This window comes from Pelobates fuscus, chromosome 8, assembly GCF_036172605.1.
Source record: "Pelobates fuscus isolate aPelFus1 chromosome 8, aPelFus1.pri, whole genome shotgun sequence".
Taxonomy (NCBI): domain Eukaryota; kingdom Metazoa; phylum Chordata; class Amphibia; order Anura; family Pelobatidae; genus Pelobates; species Pelobates fuscus.
Window position 1 is genome coordinate 55,788,395 of NC_086324.1, and position 15,852 is coordinate 55,804,246.

Below are 15,852 nucleotides of genomic sequence, written 5' to 3' on the forward strand. Positions count from 1 at the left end.
TAATGCGCATTTGCAAAGAGCGCTGTGAGCGCATTAGGCCCTCCACATAAGAAAGCAATGTCTCAATGTTTTCCTATTGGGTTTTCACTAACTCTGGATGTCCTCATGCAGAGCATGAGGACTTCCAGCGTCGTTTAATGGACTTAGAATCCTGAAAGAGCCTCTTGTGGCTGTCTGATAGAACCCCTCCACATTGCTAGGGTGGCCAAAAGGTAGATCCCCATCTGTCATACAGTTCCCACAATGCTATTCCAGCTGGGGATTTACTATTTGCCCATCCTTGCATAGTTGTATTTATGAAAAGTGCGTTTTAATATAATCATGTTTTTGTATGGAGTATGTGTGTGCATGTAGGAGTATATTTGAATGATTTGTTGCCACTAAAAATGTAGTGAGGTACTTCCATGTAATGTTTTTGTTTAAATGCAGTGGTCGGTTTGTGTGTAGTGTTAATCTTTAAAAGATCGTGTATTTTTGTGTGTAGTGTTGGTGTTTGAATGAAGGGGTGTTTGTATATAATTTTGACGTTTTATTACAGGGTATGCTTGTTTGTAATGTTTATGTTTGATTGCAAGGGTGTACTTGCATGCAGTGTTGTTATTTGCATTCTGTAATGTATGTACATATACACATACACTACCACATGCATACATACTTACACAGATATATATATATACACACACACACACACACACACACACACGCACACACATATGTATACATTCTTCACCAATGTATAACATAACATTTCATTAGTGATAGCAATAAGAGAAGCATATTGTCACAGATAATGCTCTACTAAACCTTGATAAATCAAATATTAATAATGAATAATTAAACAATAATTATAACAATAAACAAGTAGTACAGCTGACAATGCTCTGATTCGCTTAATAATTGGGAATTGGAAGGTGGTCTGCACTCGACCAGATGGACTGGACAACCCAGGTTTTTAGTGTCACACTTACTATGCCCTACCCTCAAAACATCATACACTTGTCATGAATGTAGTATAGCCCTACCAATGAATTTCCACATGAGAACGAGAATTGTTCATTTGAAATATACATGCACTTTATTTGCACAAAGAATAATTTAATATTTTATAAAATGTCCCTTGCATTTTCTTTATTTTTATTGCTTTTTAACATGGTATAATATGTTTTCATATGTGATTTGGGGTTTCAATTGAATTCCTTACTTCTAACATGTAGTTTTCCTATAGAATGTATAGGAAGATAGCCATTGTTTCTTTAGATTATGAGCTCGTTTGGACAGGAGCTCTTCAACTACTGTTCCCATATGTCATACATGTTTTGTAAGAATTAAATGTTTGTCTTATTTCCAGTTGCACAGTGCTGCTGAAAATGTTGGTACGATTGAAATAAGTGTGACTGTTATTTCTTTGCACCAAGAAAGAGACTGGTGTTAAGTTTTGGGTGGTATTGGCGGAATTGGAAACCAGTTTGGTAAGTTGCAGTTAGCAGCTCTAAAGAAAATTGTGGTAGCCCTTAACGATCGACTTTTAATAGCGGGAGCCAGTAACTCTCTGCCATAGTTTAAATTTTGTAGTCGGTAAACAGCTGCTACTAACTAAAAGTAGTGACAGGGACTTTAACAAGTAGTAGCTGGTTGCTAAAAAGTTGTGACAGTATTGGAAACAAGCCCCAAGATTCTATTTTTTATTTTTTTTTTACATTCTTTATTTTAAAATTTTCAGTGCGGTGAATAGTACACGTTGTAGTAATGACATGTAACATACGAGAAAATTGCAAGAGATATGCAGGAATAATCGTGATAGTCCGCACATTTTTCTTTTTAACAAGAGGAGTAGTTGAGGAAACAAACGTTGAATATCAAGTTGAACATACATGCCTAGTCCTAGCTGTTATCATAAGCTTACAATCTAACATGGTTGCCAAACATGGGGAAAACGGATTATGAAAAGTTGTGAGATTATGGTATGCACGGGTGTGTACGCTAGTTCGGATGGGACCTAGGATCATCTCAGCGAGCATATGCCATGGGGCGCAACATAGGCGGTCAGCAGCTTGCCAACAACCTTTAGGGGAGGGAACCACTGCTAGCCGAGATGATCAATTGCTTACTCTTGTGTACCCTCTGTAGCATTATGAATTTCAAGTAGTACGTCGTTTTTGCGGTGGCAAATTAGTAAAGACAATATTAAAGCACAAATTAATTTAAAACAATAACTAGAAAAAAATTGACAGTTGTCTTTTACAAAACATTTCCATGCAATATTTAAAATGTTTGACATAGTTCTGACAATTGGCAAGTATGTTAATTGACGGATTTAAAATCACATTCTCTAAATGAATGATGAACCCAAACCAGACATTTGGTATTACATTTAGTATTACATTAGATTATTGCTATTATTAAATTATTTTTAAACATATTTGTTTCATTGTTAATGAAACATAATTCAGTGACAATCACATGACAAATGTTAAGGAGAAGATAAGTAAAAACTATTTCTTAAGCATCTATGGTTATTATAATTTTTTAGCAAATAGAAAGTGGCTTCTTATCAGTGGCAGTGCTTTTATTATGACCATCAAGTTTCAGAGCTGTTTGTACTATGCACCCGTAACTTCATGCTTAAAGGAAGATTTCGAGCACTATAACCACAACCTGCAGTAGGGGTTATGATACCAGGAGTTTACTGGTTCTTTCCCATGGTAAACAAGCTGATACAAAGCAGGGGCACAGCTGTGGTTGACTGGCAGGAAAAGTTAAGGTTTCAAACTGTAAGAAAAATGGCTTGACTTCTTACCATGGGAAGGTGCCAGTGCACTTCTGGCTAAAAACAGATTACAATGGGCTGTCGTGGTTATTGTGTTTGGAGTGTTTCTTTAAATTAAAATTATACGACTGACTCACCTGTATGGAGATATTCGAGGAGAATTGTTGTGTAAATATGTGTCCATATCATTTTTTGTAGTTTTTAGAACTTTGAGAATGTCCATTCTTGTAATATGGTAAAAAAGCTCTTTTAAATAGGACAAGTCTGACTCACGTATTAGTTCTTTTTGTTCCAAACATTTGAAGAGTTGTAGCTTATTCTTAATTGTCTCTTTTTCATTGAATGTTATATCGGGTCCACAAAGAAAAATCATGTGAGCCAACTCTTCAGAACCTAGTTGGTTAGAAATATCATGCAGGAGTTTATGCATATCTTCCTCCATTTCAACTTGTGTTAGTGTTGAACCACTGTGAAAAGTAATATAGGATTTAGTTTGCTGAAAATGCCACACTTGCAACTTGTTTAAAGTGACATTCTATGTACCATAACCAAACAGTTCTCGGTAGTGTGGTGAAAAAAGTCTGTGGGTTCCTTCCACTTTTTATTGGCAAAAATAACGTCATTATCATTTATTCCCAGAGACTCCTACAAGGTTATATACAGAAGTGAGAATTTTACAGAATGCAGAGTGTATTTCAAATTTAAAGGGACACCAAAACAACTTTAGCTTAATAAGGTGGTTTTGGTGTATAGATCCCGCCCTTGTAGCCTCACTGCTCAGTTCTCTGCCATTTAACAGTGTCACGGTGCCTACTACTTATGCACTTCTGAGAAAGCATAACACTTCATCTATACATTGTGCTATCAGACTTGCTAGCAAATGCAGAGATCGATAGAAAAAAAACTATTTAAAAATAGTTCTTCTTCAATATATCAGTTAGTTCGCCACCGTCCAGTCAGGGCCCAAACAATTATAAATACATAACCCCAAACACTAACATTCGTGTGAATAATCCGTCAGAATATTGCAACAGACACCTTACTCCTTGCTTAAATGTAATTTACTAACAAATAACCAGAAAATATCCAAAAAGCAGGGAACTAGGGGGTATATCCATTATAAACAGGGGACATTATAATTATAAATAGAAAGACCAGAATAATCCAATAAAGATCACTTAAAATGTTGGAGACTGAAGGCAGGAGAGGGATACAGTTGCCCCATGGTAAATTAGGAAACTAACTATTACACATGTACACACTGCAATTACATGTCCCTTCTATATCAACTCCAAACTCAGTAAGTAGAGGGTAGGAGACGGAATTATACTGTAAATGAAAATATAATGAGAAGGGAGTGTGAGTAACTGGCATGTGCAGTGTGTATAGGCAATAAAAGTGGGGACTTACCCTCATCACCACATACATAAGTTGGGTACTTTGTGGGAGTTTGATCCATGATTGAGGCTCAGACTCATAAGAAAGTTCAGACTTTAAATTCACAAAGCAAAAAAGTTATAAAGCTGCTAGAATGTTAACATGTTTTATGTGCCGTGGTCTGGCGAAAATGTGGCTAGCCTGCCTGGCGTTTTGTATCAATGGGAGAACATCCTTTTATCCAGAATCTTGGTGTCTAGTGCTGCTAGAAGATTTGTGTAGAAGTAGGAAAAGCTCACACCACTAATTAGGTGGGAATGAGTGATCCAAGTCTCTCTCCCAATATTTTGTGTAATACGAGAGGTGACTCTTCAGAGGGTAAGGTAAAAGATGTGTACAATAGCGATACGGCATGGGAAGGGGTCATCACCTCAAAAGAGGGACTCAAAAGAGGTCAGCGAACGAGACGAACGTCTGGTAGGTTTGAGAGAAAAGTATAAGCTGATGGTAACGTAATCAAGTCAGCAGTCAGATGGATTGAGGTATGCTAAGATCCATTTTCAGGAGGAGATCCCCACCAATGTGAACATCTTTCACATGCATAGAGTAAGGAAGCACTAAGGAGGCTACAAACTGTTTGGATTGGGATGGCAAAAATCGGCTAATGGGGGATATAGATCCCCATAGAAAGCAATATGGTGCGAGCAGGATTAAATTCTCAATTGATAACTGGGACTCCCCTCTGTGAGGTCATTTAAAAAAAATATATATATATTTATTTAAGTAAGAATTTTCCGCATAAATAAACGGGATAGGCCTGCATCAAACAAGATATTACAGTTGTGCGCAATGATAGCATGGTATAGCTGAATGTAACAAAGGTGGTACAGTTGATCATGGTCAGCACAGTAAGAAGACAATACAAGGTAAAGAAAATGCCTGCCCGTGGTATCTAAGGTCTGCCGATGCATTCCAAGGATATGCTGGCCACAAGATTCTATTACATTTAGTGTATAGGAATTGCATGTTAACTGTAAGTCATACGCTGTGCACTGTAAGTCGATATTGGGTGGTCACCATGAAGGTGGGATAGGCTATTTGTGTTTCAATGCAATCTGAGTAAGGAAACCAGATTGAGTTTTTTGAATTGATAGAGTAGTTGGAAGGGGGGATGAACGCTTCAGAAAAATGCTCATATGAACCTGCATTATGGAGCGGTATAATATTCTCCCCAGGTATATACCATCTCCTGACTGTACGGGGGAACCCACCGGGAGGTGTGAATGCAAGGTGTCAGGTCATTTTTAATAGAGACCTCCAGACTGAACAGACCCTGAGAGGATCACTCTCCATGCCCCAATGCCATTGTGATCAGTGTTGGGCTTTGCCAGTTAACCAGCACCGATAACAGTTTAAGGGCAATTCATTTTCTGTTTGACATGATTTAAATATACCTAATATACTTAAAACTGCCATTAGATGGCTGCAACATACCGTTTTTGCCTATTTTATCTTATAATTCCTTTAACTAATATCAGTACTGCCATTAACAGAAGGAATCCCTTGGATTAGGGTTAAGATTAAATTAAGGTTTAAGATTAGGTTTAGTATTAGCATTAGAATTTGGATTAAGGATTAGGATTAGGTTCAGCAAAAGTAATCCTTCTAATGGTAATAATCATAATGGGACTTTAAGATGCATTTAATGTTGTAGTTTTGAAAGATACCCATGGACGCGATGCACCTGAATAAAAGTGTGTGCCATAAGTGTCACCACGCACTGTTAATGTGTTGTACTGCAAATTGCAAGCTTAACACTATTCCTCATCCTAAGTATAGTGTTCACGGGCCCCAACCTCCCCTCTACTGAAATAGAAGACAGAAAACAGAAGACCCTCTATTTACAAATAATGGTGGAGATCTCGGACTGGTTAAAGGACTTTGCTTTATGAATACTCCCTCAACCTCCTTTAAATCACAATAATCGACTCACCATGGTTAATGATTCGGTGTCACGTCTAAACATTTGTTATGAAGGAACACAACTGCAGATTTCTTATAGTTTGAATATTTATTATCAAAAGTAAAAGGTATTGACTTTAAGTCCAATTACAGGTACTGTAGCTTTAATTAATAAACGATAACTGAAGTCCACAATTACAGGCACTGTAGCTTTAAGTAATAAACGATAACTGAAGTCCACAATTACAGGCACTGTAGCTTTAAGTAGTAAACGATAACTGAAGTCCACAATTACAGGTACTGTAGCTTTAAGTAGTAAACGGTAGTAATTAGCAGACACTGAATCAGAAAGAGTCTCTTAGTAGTATTAATGAATTAGGTGATAAGAAGTTACAATAGCTGTTTCATAGACTTTAACTGAAGCGATACAGATGCAGCTAACTGAGATGAAGTATGAGTTGAAGTTAGCTGTAACGGTTTTGTTTTATCGAAGGACTTTGAAGACAGGAAATAACAGCTTTGAAATGCAACGCTTATCACAGAGGTTTTACTTAGCTTCCGGCACATAGAACACTGGTTCCCGAGATCTCCTCAGAGGCGGCTATCCTGGAAGGAGAGAGTTCAGCTTTAGTCGTGGAAGAGGAGAGGTGAAGGGAACTTGAAGTCTTCTAGTCCGGTCCGGTAACAGAGGGCTTTCACAACGATGTTGTAGCCGGTTCGTGAGTACGGAACGTAGTTCAATAATCCAGCGTCGATCAGCTGGTGCGGTCGGATTAAATAGGGAGACCGTGTCATAAAGGGGTGTGGCTAAGCTCCGTGGAACCAGGAAGTAAGAGGATACCATAGTTAAGGCATGACAGTACCCCCTCCTTAATGAGCAACCTCTGGGTGCTATTGACTTGGTTTAGAAGGGTATCGCTTGTGGAAATTGGAAATCAATTTGTCAGCATGAACGACAGAGGAGTTTTCCCAAGTATCTTCATCAATTCCATATCCTTTCCATCTGATGAGGTATTGTAAAGAGCCACAATGGATCCTTGAATCCAGTATACTTTGAATTTCGTATTCTTCTTCACCCTGGACCAATATGGGATCAGGAGAAGTAGTGACATTTCTTTGGAAAGGGTCAGGATGATGAGGCTTTAGTAAGGACACATGAAAAACAGGATGTAGCTTTAAAGTAGGTGGAAGTTTCAATTTAACAACATTACGGTTGATAACCGATAGTATTGGAAAAGGACCAAGAAAAAGGGAACTTAACTTCTTTGATGGACGGTTTGTAGAGATGTTTTTTGAGGAAAGCCAGACAAGATCACCGATTTTATAAGAGGGTGAAGGTTGTCTTTTTGTATCAAAAAACTTCTTTTGATTGGAGGAGGCCAATTCTAGATTTTCATGTAATTTCTTGAATAAAGAGGACATATGATTGGATCTTTGGCATACAGAACAAGATTTGACATAAGATTCAATAGTTTGGTCTTGACGAGGCCACCAATAGTATCTTTTAGACAATTCAAGGGTCTTTTTTATACCTGGATGACCTGCCAGAGGAGAATCATGAATAAATTCGAGTACTTTAATTCTGAAAGAGGGAGGTACGTAAATCCGGTCTTTAAAATAGTAGAGACCGTTTTTCTTGGATAATTTAATTGATTTAGGAAGTTCAAGAGCATCTTCACTGAGACCTTTAATGTCGTCAATAAGAGAAGATAAGATTCCAATGACTGTAGACGGAGGAGGTTCAATTTTGGTGTCTTTATGGATCCTGGAAAGGGCATCAGCCTTTTTGTTTCTAGACCCAGGTCTAAAGACTATTTGGAAGTTGAACCGGGAGAAAAAGAGATTCCATCTTACTTGTCGAGCAGACAGTGTTTTATTGGAATGAAGATATTCGAGATTTTTTTTTTTTTTTTTTTTTTTTAAATTCTTTATTTTATTTGTGCAAGGGTTCAACAAGTCATGCTTATCATGCCACAACAGCAAGGAAGACATGTAATGAAACATCATGTTACAATAGTCAGGCATTAGAGGGTTCTGCACATTTTATATATAATTGTCGCTTATCAAGTAGTTTGTCAGATCGTCTTATCTGAGAAGGTGTGATACAGGGTTAGGTCAAACATTACAACTTGAAACAATAACAGGTTAATATCATAGATTAAGTTAATGATTAGCTATTTAGTAACCACTGGGTATTTACTTTTATAGAATGTAGAAATAGCTTATTTTATACATAAATAATTCCTGGGCATGGCATTTGCTAGTTATGAACAGTAGGTAACATACTGAATTATCATAAGTGACAGGGAAACATGTTGGCGAAGACTAAGGCTGGATCAAAGTAATAAAACCAGTGAAAACCGTAAAACTAATATGGAAAGGAAATATAATTAAAGCACAGTTTCCACTGGTTGTACATCTGCATTGCCTTAGAGAGATACTGCAGAGGCATATATCCTGACTGTTAAGGGATGGAAGTAAAACACAGAGAGAAAAAAAAAAATGAAAAAGGCAACAACAACATAGCCTTGCATTAAAGCTTTGCATTAAGGGGCCTGTATGTCTCTGCCAGCGAGTGCTTAACCAATGCCTGCTGATGGTAGATTGTTAGCCTTGGGGGACCTGATTTGCATAGGAGGGTCTGGTAACTTGGGCACAGGAGGACATGTCAAGTCCACGTTCAGCCGACTCCTGATATTGGGAAGCGCTGGAAATCTGTGAGGCAGTCCCTCAGGGCCTTAAACACATGTAGAGGCCAGTATTGCTGGGCGGTCAACGGGGCTCCATGCTTGGTCTGTATTGGTACCTTCCTCTGGAGCAGTTTGTATGTTGCTGCACTTCGCCTGCTGTACGGTCGCCCCTGCAGGGGTCTCCCCTCCTTCAGTGCTGATCGCTCTAAGTGGTGGCGGCATGCTGGTGTGGGTAGTTTGCTCCTCGTGTTTGGTCGCTGCCGGCGGGCCTTTCTTTTAGTGACTCTCAGCCCAGAGGGGTGTTTGTTGCTTGGGTCTGGTGCTGGGCGCCCTTGGACGCCTCTCGGCGGTCCGCGGCCATTTTGTGCCTTCCGCCTCTGGTCTTGCGCCTGGGGTTCCCATTCGGGGCTCACCAACCTTGCAGCCAGCTTTGCCCAGAAGGCCTCCAGAATCGCATCCAGCTTTGCCGTTAGGCTCCTCTGGGGCTTCGGTCTGCTGTCGGCGGTCAGCCACTGTGTTTGGCTGTGGTTGGTGAGTGGGTCCGCCATCTCGTGCGTCGGGTTGCCTTCCATGCTCTTGCTGTGCTGACTGTCGGGGACTGTCCCCATGTTAGACAGTAGAGTGTGGACCGGGATCTCCCCCCCGGTCCAGGGGGGGGGGGGAACGGGATTCTCTGTGGTCCAGCCGGGGGAAGAGACACGGGGCGGGAGACCGGCCGACTCCCCCGCCCGTAGCCCCCGCCAGGCCGCAACCACGCTGCAGCGCTTTTGGCAGCCGGCATCCCGGTTTTGCGGACCGGGGCACTCCAGCCGCCTTCCGTGACAAATGTATCGCCGTTTGGGTCAGGTCGCATGCCGCTGGAGTCTCTATACGTCGCTTGGGCCAGCATCTTGCTCGGGAGCTCCAGCAAGCTGCGACCGTCCGCCATGCCGGTCAGGCCCCGCCTCGATATTCGAGATTTTTATGGTCAGTATATACGATTAAAGAGTTCTGAGCACCTTCAAGAAGGTGTCTCCAGGTTTCTAAAGCCACTTTAATACTTAATAATTCTTTTTCCCCTGTAGGATAATTCTTTTCGGCAGGAGATAATGATCGTGAGAAGAAGGCGACAGGATGAAGAGGTTCTTGAGGAGTTTTGTGTTGAGAAAGGACAGCTCCAATTGCAAATTCCGAAGCATCCGTTTCAAGGACATAAAGATATGAAGGATTTGGAAGTTGAATAACAGGAGCTGTTGTAAACTTTCTCTTTAATTCATTGAAGGCAGTTTGAGCCTTCTCGTTCCAATTGAAGGGATGTTTTTTTACTGTTAAGTTGATTGAGTGGGTGAGCTATCTCAGAGTAGTTTTTAATAAATTTTCTGTAGAAGTTGGCGAACCCTAGAAATCGCTGTAATTCTTTTACTGTAGAGGGAACAGGCCAGTTGATGATACAATCGACTTTTGAATTATCCATAGGGGCACCAGGTATGAGGTCTATAGGACAATCGTAGGTACGATGAGGTGGGAGCGTTTCAGCTTCTTTTTTACTGAATACATCTGAAAAGTCTGAATAACAAGAAGGTATAGTTGGTTCTTTGGAGATCTGAAGAATAGGAATTTGCTGTAAACATGTTTCTTTACAATAATGTGAGTTAAAGGTGAGAGAGAAAGGAGACCATGAAATTTGAGGGTTGTGGTTCCTTAACCAGTTGATCCCTATTATAACGGAATAGAGAGGTGATGGAATAACATCAAATACTAGAAATTCAGTATGAATATGATTGGTGGTTACCTTTAGAGGGATGGTTTCATGAAGAATCGGTCCCGAGGATATAAGGGAGCCGTCAATCACTTTAATAGGAACAGAAATGGCTTTTCGAACACAAGGAATTTTATTCTTTGTTACAAAGGTTGAATCTATGAATACTCAATTTGCACCAGAATCGATGATAGCTTCAGTCACAATTCTCACCTTGTCCCACTGTAGTATAAGGGATATAGGAGTGAACTGAGTGGTTGGTGTAGAAGGGAGTGCACTGAAGATCGCAGAGGTATAGGTTTGCCTACCGGCCTTTGTCCGTTTTAATAAGGGACAATCAGAAACCAAATGATCTTGAGAGGCACAATACATGCATAGGTTTAATTGACGTCTTCGGTTCTTCTCTTCAGGAGTGAGAGGACTTCTTATTACCCCTATTTCCATAGGTTCACTTGGTAAGGAAGTCTTTTCTGGAGCTCTTGAGGGAGTGAAAGGTTTGAGGTCTTTAGTATGTAAAAGGGCTTTTTCGGCCTTTCTTTCTCTTAATCTTCTGTCAATGCTGATTGATAGGCGAATTAGAGCGTTCAAGGTAGTAGGGAGTTTGTAGATCTCTGACATAAGTGAGAATCCTTTCGTTAGTAACTTGCAGGTCTTGTACACCTTGGGCTAGTGTATTAACTCTTTGATTCAGCATAGTTATCGTAGAATCGAAATCTGCTGGATCCATTACAATGGCTGGATTATTCTGTCACGTCTAAACATTTGTTATGAAGGAACACAACTGCAGATTTCTTATAGTTTGAATATTTATTATCAAAAGTAAAAGGTATTGACTTTAAGTCCAATTACAGGTACTGTAGCTTTAATTAATAAACGATAACTGAAGTCCACAATTACAGGCACTGTAGCTTTAAGTAATAAACGATAACTGAAGTCCACAATTACAGGCACTGTAGCTTTAAGTAGTAAACGATAACTGAAGTCCACAATTACAGGTACTGTAGCTTTAAGTAGTAAACGGTAGTAATTAGCAGACACTGAATCAGAAAGAGTCTCTTAGTAGTATTAATGAATTAGGTGATAAGAAGTTACAATAGCTGTTCCATAGACTTTAACTGAAGCGATACAGATGCAGCTAACTGAGATGAAGTATGAGTTGAAGTTAGCTGTAACGGTTTTGTTTTATCGAAGGACTTTGAAGACAGGAAATAACAGCTTTGAAATGCAACGCTTATCACAGAGGTTTTACTTAGCTTCCGGCACATAGAACACTGGTTCCCGAGATCTCCTCAGAGGCGGCTATCCTGGAAGGAGAGAGTTCAGCTTTAGTCGTGGAAGAGGAGAGGTGAAGGGAACTTGAAGTCTTCTAGTCCGGTCCGGTAACAGAGGGCTTTCACAACGATGTTGTAGCCGGTTCGTGAGTACGGAACGTAGTTCAATAATCCAGCGTCGATCAGCTGGTGCGGTCGGATTAAATAGGGAGACCGTGTCATAAAGGGGTGTGGCTAAGGTCAGTGGAACCAGGAAGTAAGAGGATACCATAGTTAAGGCATGACATTCGGTCTCCGGATTACTCCCTCTTCTCAATTGATAACATAATCACTGACTTGGACTGGTTAATGGACTTTGCCTCATTCCTACTCATTCTCACCTCCTGCTACCTAACTCAGCTTGTATCATCTGGACTCTGCTTCCTGTCTATACATCAAAATACTGATTGCCCTCACGTTGCCAAACTTAGACCGGACTCTTGGTATCTGCTTTCTCTACTTATCTACCAGATGGATAACAAATTGCCAGATCTGATTTTCTCCTAGGATTACACCTACTTACTCACAACTCTTCCTAAATACTGACCTGGATACACAACTTCTTCTCCAAAACCAGCCCACTCTGGAATTTCCAAACAGATTCGCAACAGGACTGGCACCCAGGAATAAAACGTCCTGTACCTACTCTATCCAAAGGAGTTCCTCTAGGTAAAGGTAAAATGCTCATGTTTACCTTTTTCTATATTAATGTAATATTTCAAATTCCTCAACAGGATTTATTTACCACCTTGATCAAAAGCTATTGCTACTCACCTTGAATAATAGTGAATCCTCCCCGATTGTTTTGAAGTTCTGGAAAAGAGAATGACATCGAAAAGGGTTTTATAACATATTGTCATTAAGTATTTCACTATTTTATTTATTGTTCATCAATAGCAGGACAATTAAATTAAAATTAACACTAATACTATTGCTGAGTTAGGATTAAGATTAGGCCTCAGGATTACTGTTAGATTGGGATTGGGATTTGGTTTAGAATTGGGGTTTGGTTTAGGGATAGGATCAGAGGTGGAACCAGTGGCCTGAAGTTCAGGTGGTCCTATTGGGTGGACCATGCACTCATGGCCACCCGATGGCCGCATTTGATCAGGGGCCCAGTTAGTTAGCGCAGCCCTTTAACATTGCAGCTGTGCTTCTTTTAGAAGTGAAGCCACAATGCTGGGAGGAAGTGAGTAAAGTCATTTTCTCCCAGCTTACCAACGAGCCACATGGGACAGAGGTTAGGACCAGAGAGGAGGGAGAGACTGGGCCAGACTCCCATCAGACTCAGCAAGATGCCACTGGACACCAGGAAAGCCACCCTTCTGTTACCTGTGTATGTGTATATGTGTCAGTATGTGTATATATGTGTATTATAAGTGTGTGCATACATCCCATAAAATGCCAGTTCTAGATACAAACACATTTAAACACAAACACTATACACATGTACACCACTGCTTTCAAATGGCAGCAGTACAAAGAAACACACAACTGCATTCAAATGCCAGCACATAAATACATACATACATGCAAACACACAAAAACATGCTTTCATTGAAACAAACACTGCTCACAAATATAGCTCTTCAATGATGCACACATGGTAGATTGCAAGGTATCTTTTGGCTATGCTAGCACTAGAGGGGGGACCAAAACAATTAAGGGTCCTCTATATATTAGTTTTACCACTGGTGAGCATTAAAGGACCACTATAGGCACCCAGACCACTTCAGCTTAATGAAGTGGTCTGGGTGCCAGGTCCAGCTAGGATTAACCCTTTCTTCTATAAACATAGCAGTTTCAGAGATACATGTCTACATGGGACGCAATGTCACATAATGTTATATAACATCACATGTTTGCTGTTTGTGGCAATGTGTCCTCTCCTACAACTGTCACCAAAACAAAACACTATGTCCTCAGTGAATGCTATCCTAGCAACCTACTTTTTTACCCTACCCATACCATTTGTGTCACTATGCCCCACTCCCTTGAGCATGTAATCTCAGTGAGCAGGGCCCTCAACCCCTCTGTTCCTGTGTGTCGTACTTGTCTGGTTACAAATACATGTCTGTTAGGCCACCCATTGCGGAATTTGTTGGCGCTTTATAAGTGATAATATTAATAATAATGTGTCATTATGCATATAACATGACTGATTGTGGGTATAATATTGTGTTGTGTGTATATGGGTAATGTGTCTCGTGTATACTGCCTTGATCAATTTGTGTAGTAGTCTTTGCATGCTTTGAGTGTGTGTGTTTAGCAGTGTGTGCATATTGTGTGTCTGTCCTTACACAAATTATTTTCACTATTTCGCTAAAGTCACTACCATCTTTCTTACTGTGTCACAACTTTCTTCTTAACCTTTCTTACTAAGGGATTATTAACCTTAAGAGATTATTAACACAGATATTGGTCAATATATATTGTTTTTTTCTAATATAAAATATTCCTTTCAGAGTCAAACATTTAATTATACAGTAAGCATACTCACATGCAGACATAGACCATCTCACTGACATCCGCAAGCTCATTGATACACAGCGTCATAGACAAACAATCTCACTGATATATATAAGCTCATTGACATAAATACACAAGTTTACAGATGCAAATAGGCTCACTGACATGCACAGACAAGCTTATTGGCATTCACACACACAAATGTAGTACAGACAAACTCTGACACGCACAAGCTTACTACAGACAAGCTCACACACACACACACACACACAAGCTCACTCACTAGAATGCACAAACGCACACACACACATATAATATGTATTTATATATGACTCAGTCATCTGGGGTGGCAAGACATAGCCGTACGTATTACATGTGACAATACGTGGCGCAATGACTTATGGGGCTGGCATAGATTTTTTTTCCAGGGCTGCTTTGTATCCCCAGTCCGGCCCTGCACCCATGTACAGATTTTATAGTGTTTTACAGAGTCAAATAAAGCACTTCCTATTTGAATTATATGGTTTTACATATCAGGACATAATAACAATCATCTGTTTTTTTAGCAGGCGTTAAAATTAGGTGAATACAATCATTCTCCCCTGAGCTCTCTCTGCCCAGCTCCCTCGCACGCACCGCAGCCAGAATATGACATCACTGCGGCTCCGGCATCAGTAAACGGCGCGCGAGGGAGCTGAACAGGAGGATCAGTGCTCCCTCGCCGCCTGCAGTGACCGGCCGCCCAGTAGCCCCACTGGATCCCAGGGAAAGAGATGGAATTCCCTCAGCACTCCCAAAGGTAGGGAGGCTGGGGGATTAAATAAAAAAAAAAAAAATTTGAGTGTGTATGTGTGTTAGTATTAGTGTGTGTGTGTCAGTGAGTGTGTTACTGTGTGTGTGTCTGTTACTGAGTGTGTTAGTTTGTGTGTGTGTGTGTCTGTTATTGAGTGTGTGTCTGCTAGTGAGTGTCAGTAGGTGTGTGTGTGTTACTGTGTGTGCGTGTCTGTTACTGAGTGTGTTAGTTTGTGTGTGTCGGTTATTGAGTGTGTGTCTGCTAGTGAGTGTGTTAGTTATTGTGTGTCAGTGAGTGTGTGTGTTACTGTGTGTGTGTGTGTCTGTTACTGAGTGTGTTAGTTTGTGTGTGTCTGTTATTGAGTGTGTGTCTGCTAGTTAGTGTCAGTGAGTGTGTTAGTTTTTGTGTGTCTGTTAGTGAGTCTGTTTGGTGTCTGTTAGTGAGTGTGTGTTTGTCAGTGAGAGTGTATGTTTTGTAAGTGAATGTGTATATGTGTCTGTCTGTCAGTGAGTGTGTATGTATGTCTGTCACTGAGTGTGTGTCTGTCAGTAAATGTGTGTGTCTGTTATCTAGTGTATATGCGTCTGTTTGTGAGAGTGTGTGTGTATGCTTGTCTGTTAGTCAGTGTGTTTGTTAGTGAGAGTGTATATGATTTTGTCAGTGAGTGTGTATGAGTGTGTGTCTGTATGTGTGTGTGTGTGTGTGTGTATCTGCATGTGTGTGTGTGCGCCTGTATGTGGGTCTGT

At 40.3% G+C, this 15,852-nt stretch overlaps 1 protein-coding gene across 2 annotated transcripts in view; it reads right to left on the reverse strand.

Annotated features, from left to right (window-relative positions):
• LOC134571530 (caspase-8-like) overlaps nucleotides 1-15,852 on the reverse strand; it is a 99,722-nt gene that overhangs the window by 37,782 nt on the left and 46,088 nt on the right. For both annotated transcript variants that reach the window (XM_063429858.1, XM_063429859.1), the window contains exon 2: nucleotides 2,905-3,234. In XM_063429858.1, coding sequence (XP_063285928.1) covers nucleotides 2,905-3,209 — 305 coding nt within the window. In that variant the 5' untranslated portion in view covers nucleotides 3,210-3,234. The remainder of the gene's footprint in view (nucleotides 1-2,904; nucleotides 3,235-15,852) is intronic.